The sequence below is a fragment of the Polyodon spathula genome, unplaced genomic scaffold, assembly GCF_017654505.1.
Source record: "Polyodon spathula isolate WHYD16114869_AA unplaced genomic scaffold, ASM1765450v1 scaffolds_780, whole genome shotgun sequence".
NCBI lineage: Eukaryota > Metazoa > Chordata > Actinopteri > Acipenseriformes > Polyodontidae > Polyodon > Polyodon spathula.
This window is the reverse complement of record NW_024472268.1, coordinates 43,331-61,499: the sequence shown is the minus strand read 5'-3', so window position 1 is coordinate 61,499 and position 18,169 is coordinate 43,331. Positions and strand designations below refer to the sequence as shown.

At 45.4% G+C, this 18,169-nt stretch overlaps 1 protein-coding gene across 2 annotated transcripts in view; it reads right to left on the bottom strand.

Moving 5' to 3' along the window:
* Nucleotides 1-17,950, bottom strand: part of brip1 (BRCA1 interacting helicase 1) — a 31,445-nt gene extending 13,495 nt beyond the window's left edge. For both annotated transcript variants that reach the window (XM_041241447.1, XM_041241448.1), the window contains exons 1-14: nt 17,862-17,950; nt 17,233-17,349; nt 16,726-16,837; nt 16,184-16,381; nt 15,931-16,070; nt 15,144-15,299; nt 8,050-8,328; nt 6,791-7,012; nt 6,348-6,547; nt 5,829-5,961; nt 5,564-5,718; nt 4,192-4,357; nt 3,716-3,856; nt 3,351-3,512 (exon numbers count right to left, since the gene is read on the bottom strand). In XM_041241447.1, the coding sequence (XP_041097381.1) occupies nt 3,351-3,512; nt 3,716-3,856; nt 4,192-4,357; nt 5,564-5,718; nt 5,829-5,961; nt 6,348-6,547; nt 6,791-7,012; nt 8,050-8,328; nt 15,144-15,299; nt 15,931-16,070; nt 16,184-16,381; nt 16,726-16,837; nt 17,233-17,325 (2,157 nt within the window). In that variant the 5' untranslated portion in view covers nt 17,326-17,349; nt 17,862-17,950. The remainder of the gene's footprint in view (nt 1-3,350; nt 3,513-3,715; nt 3,857-4,191; nt 4,358-5,563; nt 5,719-5,828; nt 5,962-6,347; nt 6,548-6,790; nt 7,013-8,049; nt 8,329-15,143; nt 15,300-15,930; nt 16,071-16,183; nt 16,382-16,725; nt 16,838-17,232; nt 17,350-17,861) is intronic.
* Nucleotides 17,951-18,169: the final 219 nt, after the last annotated feature.

Below are 18,169 nucleotides of genomic sequence, written 5' to 3'. Positions count from 1 at the left end.
AGATCAGTGCGACATGCACAGCGCCATTAACCTGTGCAGAGACGGGTGTGGTAGAGGAGCGGGGTTCTGCAGATCAGTGTGACATGTCCTGCCGCTACTGTTCCTTTCTGGACAGGAGGTCACTGGTGTAACAGCTGCATTTCTAACAGTGCTATTCATCAGCGATGCAGCGAGCAGACTCTCCTGAGCTAGGCTGACTTCTTCCTGTGCAATTTCATTTTCAAATGACCAAATTAAAGCATCTTCCAATAAACACTGTGAAGGATCTTGAATTGAATCAGCTTTAAAATAAAAAAAAGGGTAAAACCGGCAAGATTTTTTATTTTTAGAAGAGCCATGTCCTGCCGCTACTGTTCCTTTCTGGACAGGAGGTCACTGGTGTAACAGCTGCATTTCTAACAGTGCTATTCATCAGCGATGCAGCGAGCAGACTCTCCTGAGCTAGGCTGACTTCTTCCTGTGCAAATCCAGCTTTAAAATAAAAAAAAAAACCGGCAAGATTTATATTTTATTCAAAATTTTGAATAATAATAATAATAATAAATGCCCAAATGGAAACAGCTGGTGTCTATGTAATAAATCAGCTATTATCAATGACCTGTACTGATAGAATTCAATTTGAAAACACGCTCTTCCCAACAGTACAAAGCTATGAAATCTAACTGCCCCCAGGCAGGGGGAAAATATACGGTCATTTTCTTTAAAGAGGAACAGTTCCTCCTTCTTCAGATTTAATCCTCAAGATCCACACAAAAGAAGTAGCCTTAATCTGTAAATTATAAAACACTTAGACTGAATCTTTTTTCCAGAACAAACTCAGGGGAAAAAAAAAAACAGCCTCAGAAAGTGTGGTGAGAGCGAGGCCAGTGAAACTCAGAAGCATTAGCACTGCAGTTGCTGTGTGCTCTGACTTTGATATGACACATATTGAATAGATCACCCTCGCTCCAGGCGCCAGGCGAGATACATCTTAATGCAGACAGCTCGGCGACATGAACCCTAATGGTTCTTATCTTAATCTGGTTTAAAAGCATCTTGCATTTCTGACTGATCTTTTCACTTTCTGACATTCATTTTTATAAGGTGTTTTATTTTTTGCTGTGGTTTCTCCTCTGCATGTACAGCAGGTTTGACTTGGCTATGATGTAACTGTTAAACGATTCCCACAGCATGCAGAGTTCAAACTACGACAGGATGCAACTATAAGCATTCTAATATTCCCAGTGTAGAAACTGGTCTCCAGTAGAGCAGAACAAAGACATCGGAACAGACAAGCATTACTGAAAAGCTGGGTTTGCTATTTTGTCATATAAAAAAAAAAAAAAAATGGAATAATAAATAATAGTAATAATAATAATAATAATAAACAACAACACAGTGTAACAATTTTTTATTTTTTTTTGTTCCTGGGTAGTAAGTGTTATTTCCTAATTGCTTATGCCTCAAAAGTATAGAAAATGGCTATTATTCCCCACAAACTTTGCTTTTGTGACCAGGACAGTGATATTTCAAAATATCACTATTTCCAATGGGAAAACGGGCAAATGGGTGTCTTTTCGTTCACATAAAGTCAGAAAAAAACAACATATGAATCCAAATTAACATGTATTTATACTAAAGTAATACAAAAATGACTACAAAAGATTTAGAAGAGAGTAGTTTTTCGAGAATTACGATTATACTGTATTTGGGTCTTATTAAAACACATCCTTTTAAATATGCCTCATACAATAAAATAGAAAATTGCCCTTCAAGTGGAGAATATGAGAATGTTTTTATTGTAGTTTAACGCAGAGGTTATAAAAAGTTCACTACACTGCGCTCCCGGTCGGTGCTTGAGGCTGCCCTTTTCAGATGCTTCTCCCATTAAACTTGAATCTCTTTTACAGGGACTGGAGACACCAAGCCCCTGGTCCTCCGCTCTCACAATTAAAAGACAGATGCACCGAGCACACCCACTCAACATTAACGCATCATCACTGGAGCCACATGCATGCATCATTGATGACACACATGGCATGCTTATACCAGAAAACTGAGCAATAGTGGAACCAAAACGATGGGACGTCTAGGATTATAAGAGCAAGGACAATTGAGCAACAGTAGAACCAAAATGACGGGATGTCTAGGTGGGAATTTCAGCTGCAAAGAAATACCTCATTCTGGTTGTGTTTTCCCGAGACAGTGAATAATACACACTCAAGATGAGCGATTAACATTATGTTTCAATTTCACCGATTAAAGGTTAAAAATATTTTTGTAAAAAAATACAAAACAGTTATCTGACCAAATGTTATGTTAATTAATAATTATATATTTTACTTTTGTATGGATGCATAAAATGGTTATTTACTTTTTGTAATAGCCATTTTTATGCATCCACAGAATGCTATTTTCATTATATACTACTTTCTTTCTTTCTCTCTCTCCAACCACAAGGTAATGAAATAAAAAACCCTGGTGTGCTCCAGTCTGTCACGCAGGACAGCCCGGCTTCTCTTTTGCCCATCTTGGCTGCGGACTCCCTGCCTCTCATTGATCTGTGAGAGTCATTTGAGAAAGTTACCAGACCCTTGGAGGATTCACTCTGACAGACATATTCAATGGAAATAAATTATTCAGAGCAAATGCATAACAAACAAAGAAGGACAAAGTATTTATCAATGGGATCCTATAAGCAAACCTGCAAGTGAAACGCGATACAGGAAAATGCAGGCTGAATTCTGAGGTTTGCAAGACATTTATTAAACATTAATAATGGGCTTATTAAAACTTTTAGCTCAGAATAACCGACACAGCGATGACTTTACTCTATTAAAAAGTGCTTTTCTCTTTGTTGTAACTAACTTCAAGTGTGTGTTTTATTCTACTGTGATCCTTGACTTAATGGTTTAAAGGGTGCTGTGTTTACATGTAGGTACAGATTCGAGTAACTCATATTGAGCTGGTCTTCGCTCTGTACTGCCATGGAAATGTATGGTCTCTGAAGCCATCTAAAGGTTAAGAAAGGTAACTGCAGTAAAATATTCAGAGACTTTAGCAGCTTTTTAGATGCATTTCTTAAGCTGAGGGAACACAAAGCCACTTTTTCAGGAACAGCGGCAAGAAACCTGGTTCCAGGAGACCTAGTTTGAGGCAACTTTGCTGCATCAAACCCCAAGTCTCCCCTGGTGTACAATGTAGTGGTCTGACACCTAGTTTACTGAAACCAAGTTCCCTCAGCTTTATATTTAAGCAGTAAGATACAACACAAGGAGGGAAATATCAGAGCTACCAAACTGAGACAGACTACAGGGCGCCATTCCATAAAGGTCAGCATCTGGAGCCTCTTGCGCAGCGTTCCTGCCTACCTTGTATGAAGGCAAGAAGCACAGGACTCCGTGGGGAACAGCCTGGCAGACGCTCAGCAGCAATCCACCCACTTCATCCTGGAAGTCGAAGGTCTCCGTGTGCTGGAACGTAGCGCACAGCTTCCGCCCCCTCGGCCCTGCCCCGATCGTGCCAACCCACACCTGCGACAAGAAGGAGGCTTTTATTAAAAGAGAAGACCCAGGAGGGGCTGGGTCTTCCACTGCGGGCAAAACTGCCCACGGCCTGCATTTAACATGGAGCCGTGGAAAATATAAGGCAATGAATCTGTGTACTTCTTCACCATTTCGAACTCCCCCTCAGTGTTCTGATTTTAAGCAGTGCAGATTCCACCACTGTATTTTACCTGCGACTTGTTAATGACGTGACTGGCTTCCAGCTGGATTGAGAACTTCACCCCGAGTTCAGATGAGAAGGATCCCATCGGGGAGAGAGTGCCGGACGTCAGCACGATCGTGCGGACAGTGCCATTCAGGTCAGAAAAGGCCTGGAAACAGCAAGATACAGCAAGGTCATTCAGGAATTACCACACTACAACCAAGAGACAATACTAAACAAACACTTAGGCCCCCCGGTGAATCTGCTCTGAACCGATCACACTCGGGACCGCATGATTAAACCACTCCCTAACAGCAGTTTACCGTGCCGCTATAAGGGAGGAACGCATCACGAGGAAATGATGGCTCCTCATCATTTCAATAATAAACGTATTAGAAGGCTGGACTGGGCGCGGGGCTCCTGCGACTTTCTAGTCCCTCATTTAAAGCTAATTTAGATGCAAACCTCCCCATAAACACATTCTAAAGCTTAGGAGCGTCTCACCACTGCAGGGTTCAAACACCAGAAGTTCAGCGTGTAGACCAGAGTCTTCTTGCGCGCACTTTGTATTCTCCTGGGGCGGGCGAAGAAGCCGTTTGCATCAGGAAGGTCTGGCTGGTTAGACCAGGCGTAAGTCTGCTGGAGCGCCACTCTGTAATCCTCTGCAAACCTAAAGCACGGGGAAATGGGTGCAAGTTAAAATCAAAACTAAACAGGACTCGAGCAGTTATGAGAACTACAACCCCATGTGCAGATTACATGGACAGAGGCACTGGAGAAAGCATTATTTGCAGACTACTACAGTAGTCTGGTAGGCTGCAAGGCATTGCCCTAGCGCCAGGAATAATTTGCATTATCTGATCACTAGTCACCTAATATCCTATATAGCATGAATATATTAATCCTAGAATTAGAAACAACATACTAACGCGTGCCGGAACTGATCAGGCACGTTGTGCTATGTTAGCATAACAGTGACCTCACCTGAAAGTCAATCCGGAACCCGATAACGGGCTGAAATGGAATACTGTGTTTCTATGGCAACTAACACTGCCCTGTCAAAACCAATGTAGGAAGTGAGAATAGCATATTGTCCATGTGGATGGTAATTTGTGGATGATGAATGATCCCACTTCATATTGATTTCTATCTAATGATGTCCAAACGACATAGACCTTAGCAATTTGTTATTTTCTGAGCTCACTCTTGCAAACATGCTAAATTCTCCTAAACAGCTGTCACTGAATATCAATACTCTGTCTAATATCTTGCGTGCTTAACCCTTTCACAACTGTACAGCTAGACTACCCTGGAAGAACTAATTACACACATTCTGTGTTCTATTCTAACAAACAAATACAAGGTGCAGCCAGTTACAGCAAATCTACAGTACTTACTGTACACACCCTAGCAGCACATAATCATCTTGTAACTATTTCATGAATACCTATTCCGCCCTCGATCTCGACTATCCAAGACTACATCTCGGTAGTGATTCAGTTTTGTACAAAGTGTACGTCACAATCCCACCTGAGCTTTAGAGTGCTTTACGTGATCTAATCAGGGGACACAAGTCATAGAATAATGAGACAGGGAAACTGGGAATGCTGATTGTAAAGGCTTATTGAAAAAGCAAGTGTTAATATACCAGGGGTGGAAATAAGACTCGTACTGCGTAGCAGTTTCACCCACTACAGGTTTTAATAAGAGCTTGATAAGCCACAGTGTACAGGTAACAAGCTTGGATGTGTCTTGTTAAAATCTTAGTAAAACCAGGAATTAATCCAAGTGCTACGCAATGGGAGCCCTATTCCCATCCCTGCATAACCCTGCACACATGGAGACTCTGAGGTGTAGACAGGGTGCCGGTACTGACCTGCAGTTGTATCGGAAGAGGAACTCGAGAACCACAAAGAGACCTCTGAGCACCATCTGAGACTGCGAGCTGATAGTGGGGACCGGCACAGCTTCCTCCTTCCCATTCACCAGGCTGAGCTTCTCTTCCTTCTCCAGCACAGCCGCCAGGTGTTTCTGAGAGAGGCACAGAGCACAGCAGGGTGAGACCCCGATTCAATGGCCTGCCCTTTGACAACACAACAAAGCAGGAGGAGCCCCTCGGGTGCAGCTCAGGCAGCTCTCACCTGCAAGATAGGAAAGGTGGCCTCTGTTATCCCCAAGCCATGGAAAACCTTGAGGATCTCTTTGCCATCCCAGACCTTGCAGGAGGATTCATACTCCCTGTCCACCAGAGCAGCAGAGCTCTCTTCAACCCAGCTGCACAAAGCAAACACAACAGAGATCAGCATTATCATCACTGCTACAGCTGTACTCAATCAGAAATGCAAACTCATCAATCACACAGCACAGGTTAACAACTACAGCACATACTGCTGCTGAGCACAAGAAAAAAACATGAACATTAATCTACAGATTCAAAACGATGAGCTCTGATGAGCTGGCGAGCTGTGTGTCTGTATCAGTCACTTGGTGAGAATGTATATTGTCTCTGATGAGCTGGCTAGCTGTGTGTTTGTAACAGTCACTTGGTTGAGAATGTATATTGTCTCTGATGAGCTGGCGAGCTGTGTGTCTATCAGTCACTTGGTGTGAATTTATATTGTCTCTGATGAGCTGGCGAGCTGTGTGTTTGTAACAGTTACTTGGTGAGGCTGCAGCAGAGGGCTCTCAGCGGTCCGTGATCGCTGCAGCGCACGTTGTGGGTCACCATGCTGTCCAGCTCCTCTCGGGTGAACAGCAGCTGGGCCTGGGTCACAGTGTAACTGGCAGCCTCCCGGGCACAGTCCTCGATGTTGTGAGCTTCATCCAGCACCACAATCTGACCTTTCAAACTGATGTCCATCTGCAAGCGGACAAGAGTCCATTGTTCAACCCCGTCCGCCATCAACACAAACCACCCCCACCCCACAAAACAAAACTTTATGTGCTTCTTCTAACACAAGCATATTATAAGACTGATCTTGAGTCGGGTTTAATGAAACTATAGTTAACCCCTTCAGGGTCTGGATGGAGGTTGAAAGTGTTGGAACAGAAGACCAGGACTGGAAGGGTCAGCTCCTGCCAGCCCTGCTCCGACGGGACTTACACTCTCCCGGATCTGCGGGTCCAGCAGGTAGTTGTAGGGACAGAAGACGATGTCCGCCTCCTGCATGAGCTCTCGAGCCGCGTAGTAGGCACAGGAGCGCAGCTTCCTGCCCAGACCCACCAGCTCCTCGATGTCCCAGGCCTGGTGCAGCCCGTGGACCCACTGCAGGGTGTTCTGCTCTCGCATCTTGTGGACGCTGTGGTAAGGACGGCATGACTTCTCCTGCAGAGACAAGGCATTCAGAACAAAAGGAGCAATCAATCTGACAGGCGCTAAAACGACATGGGGGGGGGAATAACAACAATACAGGCCACTGAAACATACCACATAACTGCAAAAGAAATTAAGTCTTAATAAAACGAGTTAAGAAAAGATTACTCTGCAATAAGACATGCAATGCAGAGAGATACACTGAAGCAGTGTGCACTTCCTCCACCACACTAATATGAAGAAAATGATCTCTCTGCTCCTTTGAACCCCATTCATACTTGCTCATTCTTAAGCCAAGGGTCTGAAAAGCCAACACTTTTGAGGCATTTAAGAGCGTTATAAAAGGGTGAAACGGGATCATGAAAAACAAGGAAGAGGCTCATGCATTGGTATGCTGTAACATTAACACAACCCCGAGGCCAGCACAAGCGTGATCGCACTTTATACTTTTGATCTCTCTCTCTCTCAAACTGTCAGCTAGCTGTTCATCATACCACGGGTGCAATAGGGCTTTGCTCTGCGCAGACACCTATGGTGACAGTGTGATCAGCCTCTCACTATACCAGCAGTCCCCTCCCCAGGTAACAGGAACAATAAATGCTCAGAGTATAAGACACGTTTGAAGCCCTTGACGTTACCACACAATAAAAAGCTCTGTATGACTGATCGAGTGTATTCTTTCCCGTAACTGCCACCTACGGCTACAGTAACAGGATTAAGAACTTAAAATCCTATCCATGCATACACACACACACACTCACACACACAGCTAAAGGTACTTGCAGTATATTTTTGGAGAACGCTTATAGAAGAAGCAACTTCCTTAATGCTCAGAGTATGGTGGTGGAAACTTGCAGGGCTGCAAATAAGCAGTTTCACCCATTCCAGGTTTTATTGCAAGCTTGATTAGCCAGTGCAGGCAACAAGCTCAGGCACTTCTTATTAAACTCACAGTAGAACCAGGAACAGGGCACACGGAAATGCAATGAGAGTCTCATTCCCCTCCCTGCACTGTCCGGTGTTGCCTAGCGAAGTGAACCCAGACTCACGTGCTTGGCCTCCAGCAGCTCCCTGCACTTCTCGTTGCGGTTCCCCCCTGCCGACACCTCAGGGTGGACGCAGGTGTGGTCCCGGCTGGAGAGGATGGTCATCCGGACGCTGGAGTACGCCGTTCTGCGCAGCTCCCGTGTGATCTGGGAGATCTGCTTGTGAGTGCGGGTCCCGAAGAAGATTTTCGGGACCTTCTCCTTGTCTTTGGCACAGCAGTGGGAGTCCGTCTGCTTCAGCTTGGTGGAGGCGCAGGGGCACACAGAGCACGGGCCAGGGGACTAGCAATGAGGAAACAATCAAGAAAGAGCGTCCGTCAGCAAAGACGGAGTTACACAGAACGTGTGGAAACACTGTAGACGCTAGAAGCCTTTTTTATATTGAGCAAAAAACAATAAAATGACAGACTTCAGAGAGGCAGAACTTCTGAAGTGTATTTACTTATGCTGTGTCAACGTTTGTAATTCAGTATAAGGGAATACAAAATTACAGATTAAAGTTGCCATAGGTATCGGTATGCTATCGACAAAACCCATTTGAAATAAATAAATAAATAAACAAATAAAGCATGGTTTTGTTTTGGTTTTTTTAACGTGTTTCTTGTAACTAAATTGCAAATTCCAGCGAGATAAGACATCCTCGCACAGAAGTAACATAACCTTTGGAAATTAAAAATTGATACAGTGTCAGTTAAATTTAGTAATGAAACCGATTTTTAATTGTAGCTTTTAATGGCGGAGCACAGATGGCATTTCATTCGCGGAGGAAATTGAGCCCCCCGCGGCTTTCCAGTAACAGAATCCCACTTGGAAAGCAGTGGTGGAAGTGCGAATCCCAGGCAGCCGGGATCTGCAGGGACTGCAACCACCAGGAATGGAAAACGAGTCCTGCAGAAGCAAGGCACTGCAGCACTCCGAGCCCAACATTCACACACCCCGAAACAGCAAACTACATGTTAACCTAACTCCCCGCAGAGGATCGGGCACCTGGAAAAGACACAAGAACCCCCACTTAGTATTACTGACCCGAAGCAGCCCTGTCATTAGCACAGATATTACCGCAGTGACATGTGGAAACACGTTTTACAATAAGAAACAATGGCGAGGGGAAAGCTGGAAAGTCACTTGCAAGATGTAAAAGTTCATATGGATGATGCATTTGCATGTTTGCGAGTTCTTCAATGTAGCACTGCTGGATCGTGGTTCTGCATCACGTCTTGCATCGTTACACATAGAAACAGTTCCTTTCTGTTTGTAGTCTTTAAATCAGGGATTGTTTCACGTGCAGTTACAACATGCCGTTAACTTCGTACCTCATTTTTCTTTTTATATATTTACATATGCCACAAAAAAATCTTTATTCTTTATAAACAAATGTCAAGTTCTCCATGTCTCTTATTCTCTGTGCTCTCAGTCAATACATTCATCTGAATTGTATTTAATAACTAGAAGACCCCAATTCCCCAACGTAACTCTTAATAATAAACCCCTCACTCTCTTTTTTAAAACTGTGAATCAGTAAGATTATCCCTTATAAACAAATGCAAAGTCATGGCGAGTGTTACACCACAATACCGGGGATCAAGCTGTCTCACAGCCTCCGTTTCTGTGGAAAACCGAGTTCAGATTACCTGCAGTCCTTCACAACCTTGTCTTCCATTAAACATTACAATACGCCATAGAATGGAGGTGAATGGGACCCTTCCAGCGCTGTCACTCACCGGGATAAAAGGGTCACTGATGTGCCAAATAAACAGCCCCTCCAAGCTGATGGAGTTACAGCCGTGTGGAATGGTTACATCCGTGGCTCAGATTGCCACTAACAGCAGATCCGCTTACCCAGGGCTGCCACATTAAATAGCCAGCTCCAAATATCCTGCCTTGTGCATAGCATAATTACTTATTCATTGAAAAGGATAAAGGGAAGAGTTATGAATAGGAGCCTTGTCAGGAACAGGGCAGGAAACAGCTGACACAAGGGTATATGTTACATGCGCTGCCCGACACAGCCCCTGCTCCGGCTCGCATGCTAGTTCGAGCAGCAGCGATAGTGGTAAGGAGGCACCGCTGGAATGCTAATAGTGCTGCCTGAGGTGCATTCCTGCAGAGACACTAGCTATACTGATCAGACTTGAAATGACTTCACACAGAACAAAATAAAACACAAACGCAATTCAAATAAATCATGCTTCGTGCGATTACGCAAAACAGAACGGAAAACTAGATCATTTTATTTGAAAGGCTGGCCTTTGCATTGTAATATTCGGAGTGATATACAGCAAATCTTAGTTGCGATCACTGGGTCACCTGGACAAAGCAGCTCTGCTCTTAATGAAGTTCGTAAAGTATATAGCGTAAGAATACAGTGCTGGATCTTAGAGAATATAAAGTACTGAGGTGAAGCAGGGGGGTCAATTTGTTATTTCGGGGTTTTTTTGGCATTATGAATATAATGGCGTGGACAATGATTGCCTTATCTGGTTGATCCCAGCATTAATAAAGCTGTGTGGCTCAGCTCAGAGATGGGCCATTTCCAATCTGAATACCAATATGCCAACAGCTATAAATTAGCATTGTGACCAGCAACTTTATCAGGGCATCAGTCCAGGTGGATAGTTCTCTTCAAACACGTGATCACCTGTTGCTGGCATGTATGGATGGTTAAGCAGCAATCTGAAATGATTTCATCAGTTTGAGACAAAAAGCGTTCTTTTAAAATGAACCACAGCCTGCTAAAAAAATAACACATGAAATTAAACAAGTACGAACTAAACTTTTCAGAGGCATCTTTTTGAATCACTTAAACACCTCAGTGATGCATTAATTGAAACTGAACATTGCAGCATTTCCCTCCAGTGACAGAAGCACCTCAGTTAAAGTCTGCTTGGCCGCTGTGTACCGCAGTGCAGAAACAATCCCAACAGGGCTGCAAGAGGCTGCTGTCAACATGTATCATAGCTCTGCATTGAATACTGTTAATAACCAACAGAAGCGCAGCAAAGTGCCCAACTAAACCTGTATTGTAATGTTGCAATAGTATCCACCACCTGACCATGCTACTCATAATCTGATTGGTCACTAGAATTACATTGTACATAATGAATGGTCTGCCAGTATGATGCGTATTATCATTCTGTATGCATTTGAAAGACGGGTGTGTCCGCAGTCTACCTTCAAGACAGACAAGATACCCAAATACTGCAGGGACATGTCAATTGTACTCAGGTGTGCAGTCTTTTGTGAAGGGCACTTAACTTGAAGTATGGCACACAATAGCAGCAGGGTAAATAAAACAAACTAATACCTGCCATTGCTCAGCAACTAATCCTTACCTGGAGCAGAAGAATCAAGACCTGCTATTTAATACCAGCGCAACCACTGGGCGGGTCGAGATCACAAATGTTAGGACTGCACCTTCGGCTTTTATTGATCACGTAGATTATCTTTCTGCTACAATTGCTTAGCAACAACACTTTAGGAACTGGTTTGGGAAACTATCTGAATTGATTTTAGAGGAAATTTAAAGACCTGCGTTTATACATTGTTGAGGGTACGCTGATGTTACAAGAATATAATCAACGAGCAGAAACTCTGCTCAATAACAGCATATTTACAGTGAAAGCATTCCTCTCAAGCCTGCATATCCTCCCTCATCCTAAAGGAAGCATGGCACCAATCCGTGTTCTTGTAGTGCGGCGTTTCAATGCAGATGCCTGGTCTTCATTCTTTCATTCCAGCTCAACTCAGATACCAGTAGTGGAGTGAAGTCTGCATGCTCCAGCTCCAGCTCTGGGCTGGGCAGCGGCTTTCTCACTGGGTTTGATAATGGAGCAGGCACACCTGTGCTGTGGCAGAGCGACGGCAGGAGGAGACATGGTCTCTCTCTGCTCTGGTAGCCCGATCCCTTTTCTCCACACAACGGCAGAAAGAAAAGGCAGCTTCATACAACCTTCCCCACTTCTTAGCACAGTAACAAAAGACACCTGAACAATGTGGTGCTATAACGGTGCTGCGCGAAACCTCACACTGTACACACCAGAGTGAGATGCGAGCACAGGAGAGAGTGACGGTGCAATTCTGTCACGGCACAGGGGCTATTCTTTTATTACTCCACTCCTGGGGTGGGGAGGGTTCACTTGCACCCCGCTGCGATGATCGCATGACACACCCGACACAAAGCACCTGTTTATCCCCTGCGCAGTCACCAGCGGGTGAACCCCATTCAATATTTATCACAGGCTTTCACAGATCGCCGCTAAGCGAGCGAGCGTTTTAATTAAGCTGGAGCTCGCTTCAAAGGCCCCATTGAAGATGTCAATCAGCGAGCGAGGGATCGAATGCAGAGTCAGGTGAGAGAGTGTAACACGAACCCCCCGCCCCCCCGCTCTCTTCATCCCAGCGCTGCCATTGTGACAGACTGCTCGTCTCTGGGAACGTGTAACTGAACTCACCCGGGCTCCATTGTGCAGGTTGTAAGCAATATGTTAGCCTGTGTGAGGGGCGAGCGCACTGACACAGAGTCTCTTCACCGCTGCTTTCTTCAGACCGAGAGTGTTTATTACAATGCTCTTGGTTTTCTGTTCAGCTTCATTACGCTGGGGCTGCAGTAGCAGGGATTCCATCATATAGCGTTACACGAGATAGAAGCCTGCTGATCATTCATTTATGAGATGATTAATAACCACTGCCGGACAACGAGGGGGAAAGTGCACTGGATTAACTTGCAAAGGGGAGGCGACAGCAAGCAAGGTGCAAAACCACCAGACGTGAAGGAGAAGTGGGGCTGTTCTGCCCACTGGGGAGGCTCTCACATCATCCATTTGGTTTTGAATTATGACTATAATTATCATATTTTTCCTTGTTTGTTAATTATATTTTTTAATGCCGTTTAAAAATAAAACACCCCAAGATTAAAAGAATAAAGCAGAAAAAAAAGAATCTTGTTCAATTCGAATCAGTGGGTTGAGTTCCATTACACTGCAGTTCATTCAGATACTAGAGAGATTTAAACATCTTTCAAGGCGGTCAGTACTGACGTTCTAGCTGCAAAGTAACAAGCCCAGTTTCACATTCCCTATACTAGTTTAGCCACTGATAACCTAGTCTGCTATACAACAAGTTGCTTCCCTATTAATATTTTCTTTATTTTCCAATGCAGTTGCAAATCCCTTTGCCAATGCGTGTTAGCTACAGGAGAATGAAGCATCAGCCCCTAAAGCAAGCATAACATACATGAACTAATATAGCCAAGTGCCACAGCACACTCTAGTGGTCATTCTATAAAACACACCTGCTCATGTTCAATATCAACGCACAGTTTGCTAAATGCTTTTACTTGCAACACACACACTCATGTACCGGTCTCTCCCTCTGCCATTTAATGTTTTTTCTATGTTAAACCAAACAGTACAGTAATTTAGTGTCTTTCCTATTGTAATCTGTACATTTCAAAGATTGCTTTTGCTTCCCTTGTGCAGGAGCAGTGCCTATAAAGCATGTGCCAGGTGCAGGCAGGCTGTGTACTCACTGCTGTGTGTGTGTGTGTGTGTGTGTGTGGATGCTGCAGGCAGGCTCTGTAGTCACTGCTGTGTGTGTGTGGATGCTGCAGGCAGGCTCTGTACTCACTGCTGTGTGTGTGTGTGTGTGTGTGTGTGTGTGGATGCTGCAGACAGGCTCTGTACTCACTGCTGTGTGTGTGTGTGTGTGTGTGTGTGTGTGTGTGTGTGTGTGTGTGTGTGTGGATGCTGCAGGCAGGCTCTGTACTCACTGCTGTGTGTGTGTGGATGCTGCAGGTGTACTCACTGCTGTGTGTGTGTGTGTGATGCTGCAGGCAGGCTGTGTACTCACTGCTGTGTGTGTGTGTGTGTGTGTGTGTGTGTGTAGATGCTGCTGGCAGGCTCTGTACTCACTGCTGTGTGTGTGGATGCTGCAGGCAGGCTGTGTACTCACTGCTGTGTGTGTGTGTGTGTGTGTGTGTGTGTGTGGATGCTGCAGGCAGGCTGTGTACTGTGTGCTGTGTGTGTGTGTGTGTGTGTGTGTGGATGCTGCAGGCAGGCTGTGTACTCACTGCTGTGTGTGTGTGTGTGTGTGTGTGTGGATGCTGCAGGCAGGCTGTGTACTCACTGCTGTGTGTGTGTGTGTGTGTGTGTGTGTGTGTGTGTGTGTGTAGATGCTGCAGGCAGGCTCTGTACTCACTGCTGTGTGTGTGTGGATGCTGCAGGCAGGCTCTGTACTCACTGTGTGTGTGTGTGTGTGTGTGTGTGTGTGTGTGTGTGGATGCTGCAGGCAGGCTGTGTACTCACTGCTGTGTGTGTGTGTGTGTGTGTGTGTAGATGCTGCAGGCAGGCTCTGTACTCACTGCTGTGTGTGTGTGTGTGTGTGTGTGTGGATGCTGCAGGCAGGCTCTGTACTCACTGCTGTGTGTGTGTGTGTGTGTGTGTGTGTGTGTGTGTGTGGATGCTGCAGGCAGGCTGTGTACTCACTGCTGTGTGTGTGTGTGTGTGTGTGTGTGTGTGTGTGTGCTGCAGGCAGGCTGTGTACTCACTGCTGTGTGTGTGTGTGTGTGTGTGTGTGTGTGTGTGTGTGTGGATGCTGCAGGCAGGCTGTGTACTCACTGCTGTGTGTGTGTGTGTGTGTGTGTGTGTGTGTGTGTGTGTGTGTGTGGATGCTGCAGGCAGGCTCTGTACTCACTGCTGTGTGTGTGTGGATGCTGCAGGCAGGTGTGCTGTGTGTGTGTGTGTGTGTGTGTGTGTGTGTGTGTGATCTCACGGCGTCCGACCGACTATGAGTCACTGCTGTGTGTGTGTGTGTGTGTGTGTGTGTAGATGCTGCAGGCAGGCTCTGTACTCACTGCTGTGTGTGTGTGTGTGTGTGTGTGTGTGTGTGTGTGTGTGTGTGGATGCTGCAGGCAGGCTCTGTACTCACTGCTGTGTGTGTGTGTGTGGATGCTGCAGGCAGGCTCTGTACTCACTGTGTGTGTGTGTGTGGATGCTGCAGGCAGGCTCTGTACTCACTGCTGTGTGTGTGTGGATGCTGCAGGCAGGCTCTGTACACACTGTTGTGTGTGTGTGGATGCTGCAGGCAGGCTGTGTACTCACTGCTGTGTGTGCTGCTGGCAGGAGACTGGCTGGCTCTGCCTGTGTGCTCAGCTCCACTGTCCAAGGCTGCGGAGCAGGACCCCGGAGCTCCTCCTCCTCCTCCTCATCATCATCAATGAACTGCACCCCCTTATCCAGGCAGCGCCTCTTCCTCACCTATATGGCGAAAGCATCGTATCAGGCAAGGCAGCAGGTATAGAACGGTTTCATTATTTGAAAGAGGAAAGAACAAGGAGGATATACTTGAAATGTAACCGTTTATAATCTCCATGTTCATTTCTTACCAGGGTCAGGTCCATTCCCTTTCAATCAATTCCAATACATCCCTGATCAAAATTTAAATGAACAGCAATCTGTTAAAATATGAGCTTCTCACAGTGGCAACAAATCACTTGAATTGAAGTCACTGTTAGTAGTGAACAATCATTATGTCGCTAAACACCAATTCCTTCAAAGAAATTGGAATTGACTTTATAAAGGAATTTGAATTGATTTTGAGAAGGAAATAGAATTGAAATTGGGAAACAGGTACTGGCCCGACCCTGTTTCTTACCTGTTTGGGGTCTCCTATTATGTGTGTTCAGCGATCATTATTTGTCATGCCTACTAACTATTCCAGCAACACCCTGCTTCTGGAAAGACTCCTCAGGGCTATCGTGTACATTAGCGTTCCACTGTGCACTGAAGCTTTGAGATGAGCTGATCTTGTGATTCCAGAAAAAACAAACAAAACAGAAACAATACATTTAAAACAACACAGTCTGAATGCACAGTGCTGTAGAACTACCTTGTGGTCACTTGCTGGGGTGCGGATCCGTTTTCTGTCTTGCTGAAAGTCGTCGTCGTCCTCATGGAAAGAAGCCTGCATCCTCGCAGCCAGCCTGGCAGCCAGCGTGGTCTTCAGCTTGCAGTCCTCTGGGGAGGAACCTGGAGGAACCCAGGAGAATGAAACAAGCACACGCACACACTGTATTAAAACAGCCTGCAGGTGTCACAGTGTCACGCTGCTGCTGCTGCTGCTGCTGCTCAGAGCGCAGTACCTTTCTTTCCTAGCGTGGGGGTCCCGTTTGCAGCAGGCGATGTTTTGCAGTCCGCCTGGAAGGCAGCGGCGCGGCCGTCTCCCGCAGGGTTAGAGTCGGGCGGTCTCGCTGTGTGACACGAACACCGGCACAGAGAGGAACTCTCCTCTTCCTCCCGCTTACATTCACGAGCACCTGAGTCCTCTCCTGACGGCTTCTCTACAGAAACAATTAGGACAGGACACAGGATATGAATCTTCAACAGTGACACAATTCTAAAAAAACTATACAACACAGCCCGATCAAAGAGGAGAGATTGGACTGAAGCTTTTATTATAAGGACCCCTGTACTGTGCCCAGCTGACAAAACAGACCGCACGTCAGCAACAGAAGCAAGGCTGGCTTGTATTTTAAGACTATAAGATTCTTCACATTTAAAAACCTTTTTCTTTTTTTTCTTTTCTTATTGCAACAGGGTGGAGCTTGACTGCCCTAGTGCCTTTTTACTCGTGCAACTCCTGTCCCCTTGTTCTCTCATGAAAGATGATGCGCCAGACCCATACCATAATGAGCTTGCTGCCAAGCCAGGGCTGAACACAGCAGAGCCAGGCTCTTTCCACTGCCAGTGGGGCTCTCCAACAAGCAGTGCTGATGGCACTTCAGTCCTTTGACAATCTGCAGAGACAATGACACAGGGCACCAGTCACTATGTTCATGTCTCAGCCCCTTCACCTCCAAACGCTTTGACATTCAATGGGTTCATGTGCTGTATGTCTAGAAACAAGAGCATTGAAGTGGCATTACTTTGCAAAACCTACAGCTCTGCCCTCACGTGGTTTCGTTAAGAGTATTGATCATTTCTGTGTTTCATAACGAGGGCACTTTCTCCCCCATGTGTACAGTAATGTAACTGTTTAATGTGACTATTTCTTATGCAAAGGGTGTGCAGTGTTAGAGATATTGTTAACAGATGACCGGCCCGCAGAGGCGGCAGAATTTTAAATATGTAGAAAATGTCACCTGGTTGCTTTAACCTGTAACCTGCCTTCCAGTTACAGTGCAGTACTCACCGAGTTCATCATTGCCAGCTGAGAGGGATAAGCCTTGCAGGGGAAGAGAATCTTCACCCCGCCGATCGTGTACTGCGACAGGGAGGAAGCCATTGCAGACACCGCGCATGCCTTCAGCTGAAAAACACAAGAACGCCGGGATGAAGCCCCTCGTTGCACAGCAGTTTGATCCATGCCTGTGATGACCTCCCACTGCGGCAAGTAAAAACCACCGGCATGTCACAGAATGTAAACAGCCTGTCCTGACTGACTGTCAATAATAAGGTAATCTGAAAGTTAAGAGAACAGAACGGAATGCTGAAATACCTTGTGGTGATATTATTAGAACAGGCCTATATAGATAGATAGATAGATATTACTGTATGGTTCTTACCGCCGGTTTCACACAGACCCCGATTAGCATTAATCGTGGACTAGCTAATGTAACGTTAGGTAAATCGGTTCGAAATTCTAGCATGACATTGATAGTAACTATGTCAAAGATTCCTGGAGTTGTGTGTTTAATTACAGTAAACAGCATTGAAATCCCTGCACGTCCTAATAATAATATACAAGTTCCACCTGCGGTTACAACGCGCAACATATGCGAGTATCGTATTTAAATAATACAAGAACTGGGGAATAATTACCTCTCGAAGATAAGAGATTTGTTCAGGAGTACTGAAATACAGCAACGCTGCTCGATTTTAATCTTTATTTTGTAACCAAAGAATCCGCGCGCTCTCTTGGACGGCCTTCTATCTATCACGTCATCACAAGGATGGGTCGCCGACAGCCAATGAGCTCTGACGCCAGGTAACTAACGGAGAGTTAACGGAGCCGTGCCCAATGAACTCAACTCTCCTCTATAACAACCAACCAATAATACAAGAGCTCATATCCGATTAACCAATCCGAAGGAGAATGTAAAAGAATGGATGGCCAACTCCCGAAAGTT